Here is a 5,854-nt window from a genome sequence, read left to right as displayed (position 1 = left end):
GAACGAATGTCATGTGAGGTGGTTTTGAACGAAGTTGACGAGAAGCTCAGGGTAGGTCAAGAGTGACCGAATGCTTAAAGGGAGACCCGAATTAAGTCAACAATAACTGGATACTTATGGGAGGACTGAAGCAGGTTAAAATTGACCAGATACTTGTGGAGAGTTCCAAAGCAAGTCAAAAGTGACCAGATGTTTACAAAGAGATCTAAAGAAGGTTAAGAGTAACCGGATATTTAAAAGGAGACATTAAATAAGTTAAGAATGACTAGATGCTTAAGAGAATACTCAAACTATAAAATTAATAATCGTCCTTTATTTGAGGAGGATAATTATTAGAAATATAATTAAAGTCTCCTATAAAATTTCAAATCAAAAGATAAAATATTATTTTAATAGATAAATCAAATATTCCTTTTCTTTCAATTTGATATATATATATATATATATATATATATATAAAAGAATCCAACGTTCAGTAAGATTAAATATTCATTATTTTTTTAATTAGTCATGAAAATTAAAAGTTAGATTGACTGATAATTTTAATCTTACTAAATATCTTTAAAAATAAAAATATATATTAGATTTAACACGTCAATATTCATTGTTGTCAAATAAATAAATAAATAGTAAATTTAATTAGTTTCTAGACCAAATCAATTTGATTATTAAAAAGCAATTTTTAAATTTTATTTTAATCAATTATAATATAATTATATAGTCAAGATTTTTTTAAATAACTAAAAAATATAAAATAAAGTTTATGCTAAAAAAAAAACATTCTCCTTTTTTTTTAACACGACCAGATCCTCCTAAAAGTTTATCCTAAAAAAATTCTCTTTTAAAAATATAGGCAAATTTTAATGGATAGTTTGGATAAGTTAAGTAACTTAATAGTTATCCTAAAACCCTAGACCAGATCAATCATACAACTGAATTATTCTTTCTTTTCCTCCTTTAAATACGTTGATCATCCTTTCCTTCTTTTAATACGGTATGGATTCACATCACAACGTCCTTATTCTCCCCTTCATTATGCCGCTTCTGCTTCTATGGTTGATCATCACTTTGAGAGTCGCAGCCAGTAATGAAGAAGGAGTTTTCAACGTGATGAATTATGACGCAAAAGCAGATGCCAAAGTCGATGACTCCAAGGTAAGGACGAAGCAGAATTAATTATATGATGAATTGAAGTGTATATATATACATGCATGATGGTACGTACGTAGGCGTTTTTGAGCGCATGGAGCGCAGCGTGTTCGTATTCACAAGGTGAGAGTACGATGTTGATTCCGGAAGGGTCATACTTGGTCGGTCCGTTGACGTTCAAAGGGCAGTGCGCCGGAAAAGTAAAGTTCCAACTGAACGGGAATTTGCTAGCGAGCACCAATATCGATGACTTCGCGCCAGAGAATGCGAACGGTACTATGAAGAATTGGGTCGAATTCAAGTACGTCGACGGACTGAACATCACCGGCGGCGGCGTCCTCGACGGGCAAGGCGCTTCGGCCTGGCCTTACAACAACTGCACAGTAGAAAAGCACTGCACAAGGCTCCCCATTGTAATCTCTTTCTCTATGTATATATATTTGAATTGATAATATATATATATATGATGAATAGCAAATAAATCACAATACTGTGCAGACGTTGGTGTTGAGCTTCGTGACGAGCGGGAGCGTTTCCGGCATTTCTTCGATCGACAGCAAGTTCTTCCACATGGTTGTATACGGGTGCAAGGAGATGACGATCGATTCCGTGACGATCAGAGCTCCCCATGACAGCCCCAACACAGACGGCATCCACATCGGCGCCTCCTCCGTCGTCAGCGTGCTGAGCTCGACGATCGGCACGGGAGACGACTGCATCTCCATCGGGCCAGACGTCACGAACGTGACCATCACCAACGTGACCTGCGGCCCGGGCCACGGCATCAGCGTGGGCAGCCTCGGCCAAGGCTTGAACGACAAGCACGTGGAGGGCTTGACAGTGACCAAGTGCACCTTCAATCGCTCCGACAATGGAGTGAGGATCAAGACATGGCAGACGTCTGTATCCTCACCCATTGCCGCTCACTTCCTCTTTCAGGATATGACCATGATAAACGTTCGAAATCCAATCATAATCGACCAAAGATACTGCCCGAACTCTCATTGTAACGCCACGGTACATATATCTACGACTCAATCATATACATATATATATATATATATATACACACACACACTATTAATCAATTGATTATCATCTTTTGTTTGCACTAGGAGCCTTCTAAAGTTCAGATCAAGGACGTGAAATTTAGAGACTTCAGAGGGACATCAAGCTCAAAAGCAGCCATTAGTCTCGTGTGCAGTGAATGGTATCCCTGCCAAGATATTGAGCTATCCAATATCGCGTTGGATTATAACGGTCCCAACCCAGATATTAAAAATGCAACGTCGATTTGTGTCAATGCTCAAGGCACAAGCTTTGGCACTATGAATCCTAAATCTTGTTTGACACCTCCTCAATCCTCTAGCCATCTTCCTAATTCCCATAGAAAATATGTATCTATTAATATTTCCTCTAAGGATCATAGGATGAAAAGCACCTCAGTTAGGACAACGACGAGGGATGCAATATCCTCTCTATTTGTTTTTAGCCTTCTCCTTCTCCTAGTAAATACTCATTGATGAATCGCTCGATTCTCTTTGGGCATATCTACATAAGTAAAAACCATCAGCATTCTCCATTGACACTTAGGTACAGTTGACATAAAAGGTCATTTATATTTATTGTGTCCTTTTGTTTGGTAGTCATCAACAAGCTCGGCATATTTTATAGTTCCGAGTTTATGTACATTGAGAGTCTCATTAGAAAGCTAGTGGTTTAGGGTTTTATATTAAAACTCCATTTGTGTTCCATCCTCTAAGTAAAGTAACCGTCTGCATTCATCCATGGCATGAGTTTGCCATTTCATTTTTCTGCTTAATTAATAAAACTTATTTTTCTCGTTCAGAAGTTGGTTTTTGATGTTTTAACTTTTGTTCTTCCATTTCAAACATCTCTTTGGAATAAGATCACTTGTAAGACCTTTTTACTCCATTTTAATAAGATTCTTAATTTCTTGCATTTGTCATTTTGTGAAGTAGCTAGGTCTTGTTGTTTGTGATTTTGAAATGATTATTTGTTTTAGATGCAATTTTGTTTGTATGCTATATATCTATTATACCATCTCGCTTATCCAATTTGTGTCTACTCTGTTTCATATCATTACAAAAATAAATAATAATTTTTCGATGACACTTATTTTAAAATATCCTTATAAGATTTTTATAACTATACTTATTAAAAATTGTTTATTTTAAAAATAAAATATCAACTTAGACTCGTGTCTGTGCAGTCGCAGCGGCCGTTTTGCCTCGCCAACAGTCGCTGCCTCGAGAGGCGGAGGCCGTTTTGCGTGATGCTGCTCTCCGCCTCGCGAGCGGCCGCCACGCGAGTGGTCGGTGCTCACTGCCTCGCCAGGTTGCCGTCGGGAGGATCAGTAAATTTTCATTCTCTGTTCCTTGTTCCTGTTCTCGTTCCTATTATTCTTGTTAGATATAATGAAGATGATTGAGATTCTCCATAGTGTTTAAATTGTGATCAAAATACAGCAAAAAAATCAAGTTTGAGTCGTCAGTTTGAGTCATGATAGGTTAAACCCCAATATGCAAAAAGGCATGCAATATTCAACCAATCATATATCTACTTTTTTTTAACAGCTAAGGGCACAGATACCGAGAGATTCTCTGGACCACTTTTTACGATCCAGAGGATGCTCCCTTTCCATGTATTGATTGGGATGCATGATCCCTATTTATTTTATAAGTGGATACATTCCCACCAATATAAACATAGGGAATATCCTCTGAACCATTTTTACGATGGTCTAGAGGATCTGGCCTGACAGATACCACTCCCGGTAGAAAACCCATAAACTTTCAATTACCATTGTGCAATTTGGTCTGAGCAAAAGGGTATAAATGGTTGACCAATACTTTGGATTTTGGATCATGGTTCACCAAATTTTGTCATCAATGCCATCCTAGGTTTTTGTTTACTGTGAATTTGTGTACAAAGAAAGGACTCATGATATGTTCAAAATGTTAGACCAGTTTTTTCAGTAATACTTTCCTCCAATAGTCCAATCAACTAATAATCACTGAACATGTTTGCAGTGATTTAGCAAACATCAAAAAGTCATTGGTGAAAGACACTGATGCGGTGATAAGAAGAGGTTAATCTTGAGAAATTTTTATTACGATGGAGGTCAAAGTTAAGGTGGCCAACGTCCCCTATCACAGGCCGGGCAGGCGAGTGATTTGCCGGTCCAAGATGTGAAAGGCCCAATTCGACATCATCACTAGCTTGGCCATCGGCTGAGTTGAGACGCTCAAGATAAGAAAGAATAAGCATAAGTGTTTGTGGAAGCATGCCGAGCAGCCACCCCACTCGGTTCTGTTGGTTGCTACTCGAAAAACCTAGAGATTTCACTGTACAAAAATTTTGTACAAAGGTCTGAACCTTTTCCTAGCTACCATGTGTTCTTTTAAATTAAATTTTGGATCGCCTGCGGAACTTAACACGTTTGATCCAAAACTTAATCTATTCGTTCTTTTAGGTTTTGACTTGGGTCTCCTGCGGAACTTAATACGTTCGACCCAAATCACCTTAAGTTATTAATTCTATTAAATATTAATTTCCATAATTGGTTCCCAGTACTGACGTGGCGAGGCACACGACCTTCTTGGATATGGGAGCAACCACCACCGACTAGACAAAACCTTTTATGGAAAGCTAATATTTAATTCCTAAAATAACTTTAGGTTAACCGAAAAGAACAATCAAATCACAAGGATAAATAAAACAAAAGAACATAACATCGAAAAACATATTCGAAATATTAGAATCGTAAGCCTCTTGTATTTGATATTATTTCTAAAAATAACTAGTATGATGCGGAAAGAAAAATTACTAGTTATACCTTTTAGAAAGACCTCTTGATCTTCTACCGTATTCCTCTTCTAACCTCGGACGTGTGGACAACGATCCTCCGAGATGAGAACCACCTTTCCACCTTCCTTCTTTCTTCTAGATTTCGGCCACAATAAACTCCTCCAAGGATGAAGAATTTCGGCCACCACCAATGCTCCAAGGGATGCTAGAGACGAGGCTTGCTTTCTCTCCTTCTTTTCCTTCCTTGATCCGACCACAAACAAAAGCTCCACCAAGAGATAAGTTTCGGCCAACAAGAGGAGAGGAGAGAAATAGGGCCGGCCACCAAAACCAAAGAGGAGAGGAAAGAAAAAGAATAGAAGTTATCCACTTGAAGGCTCCTCTACCTCCTCTTTTATAATCCTTGGTTTTGGCAAATAAGGAAATTTTAATAAAAACTTCCTTAATTCTTTTGCCATGAAAAGGAAAATTTTATTTAATTAAAAATAATTTTTCTTCTCACAATTATAATGGCCGGCCACACCTATTCTCCAAGCAAATAAAAATTTTAAACACAAATTAAAACTTCCTTATTTGCTTCCGGAAATTTTATAAAAAATTTCTCCAATAATTTTAATCCCTTCATGATTGGTAAAAAGGAAATTTTATAAATTAAATCTTTCTTTAAACATGTGGATAATTTCCGGAAAGTTATCTCTAAAAATTAAAATCTCTTTTCAATTTACAAATAAGGAAAGATATCAAATCTTTTCTTAATCTTTTGTAGAAACTAATAAAAGAGAATTATTAATTTTTAAACTTTCTTTTAAATCATGAACATGGTTAAAAAGAAAAGTTTTTACCAAAATTAAAATCAACCTTTTAATCTACAAAT

At 36.7% G+C, this 5,854-nt stretch overlaps 1 protein-coding gene across 1 annotated transcript; it reads left to right on the top strand.

Annotated features, from left to right (window-relative positions):
- The first annotated feature begins 996 nt into the window (after positions 1-996).
- Positions 997-3,601, top strand: LOC121995112 (exopolygalacturonase-like). The gene is made up of 5 exons (XM_042548939.1): positions 997-1,155; positions 1,230-1,562; positions 1,648-2,166; positions 2,265-2,546; positions 3,383-3,601. The coding sequence occupies exons 1-5, from the start codon at positions 997-999 to the stop codon at positions 3,599-3,601; spliced, it is 1,512 nt and encodes a 503-aa protein (XP_042404873.1).
- Positions 3,602-5,854: the final 2,253 nt, after the last annotated feature.

This window comes from Zingiber officinale, chromosome 6A (genome assembly GCF_018446385.1).
Source record: "Zingiber officinale cultivar Zhangliang chromosome 6A, Zo_v1.1, whole genome shotgun sequence".
NCBI lineage: Eukaryota > Viridiplantae > Streptophyta > Magnoliopsida > Zingiberales > Zingiberaceae > Zingiber > Zingiber officinale.
Note: the sequence above shows the minus strand (reverse complement) of the source record. Positions and strands in the feature narration are given on the sequence as shown.

Coding starts and splice junctions, on each gene's coding strand:
- LOC121995112 (XM_042548939.1), top strand. CDS start 997: ATGGATTCACATCACAACGTCCTTATTCTCCCCTTCATTATGCCGCTT. Junction 1,156..1,229: donor CCAAAGTCGATGACTCCAAG/GTAAGGACGAAG, acceptor GTACGTACGTAG/GCGTTTTTGAGCGCATGGAG. Junction 1,563..1,647: donor ACTGCACAAGGCTCCCCATT/GTAATCTCTTTC, acceptor AATACTGTGCAG/ACGTTGGTGTTGAGCTTCGT.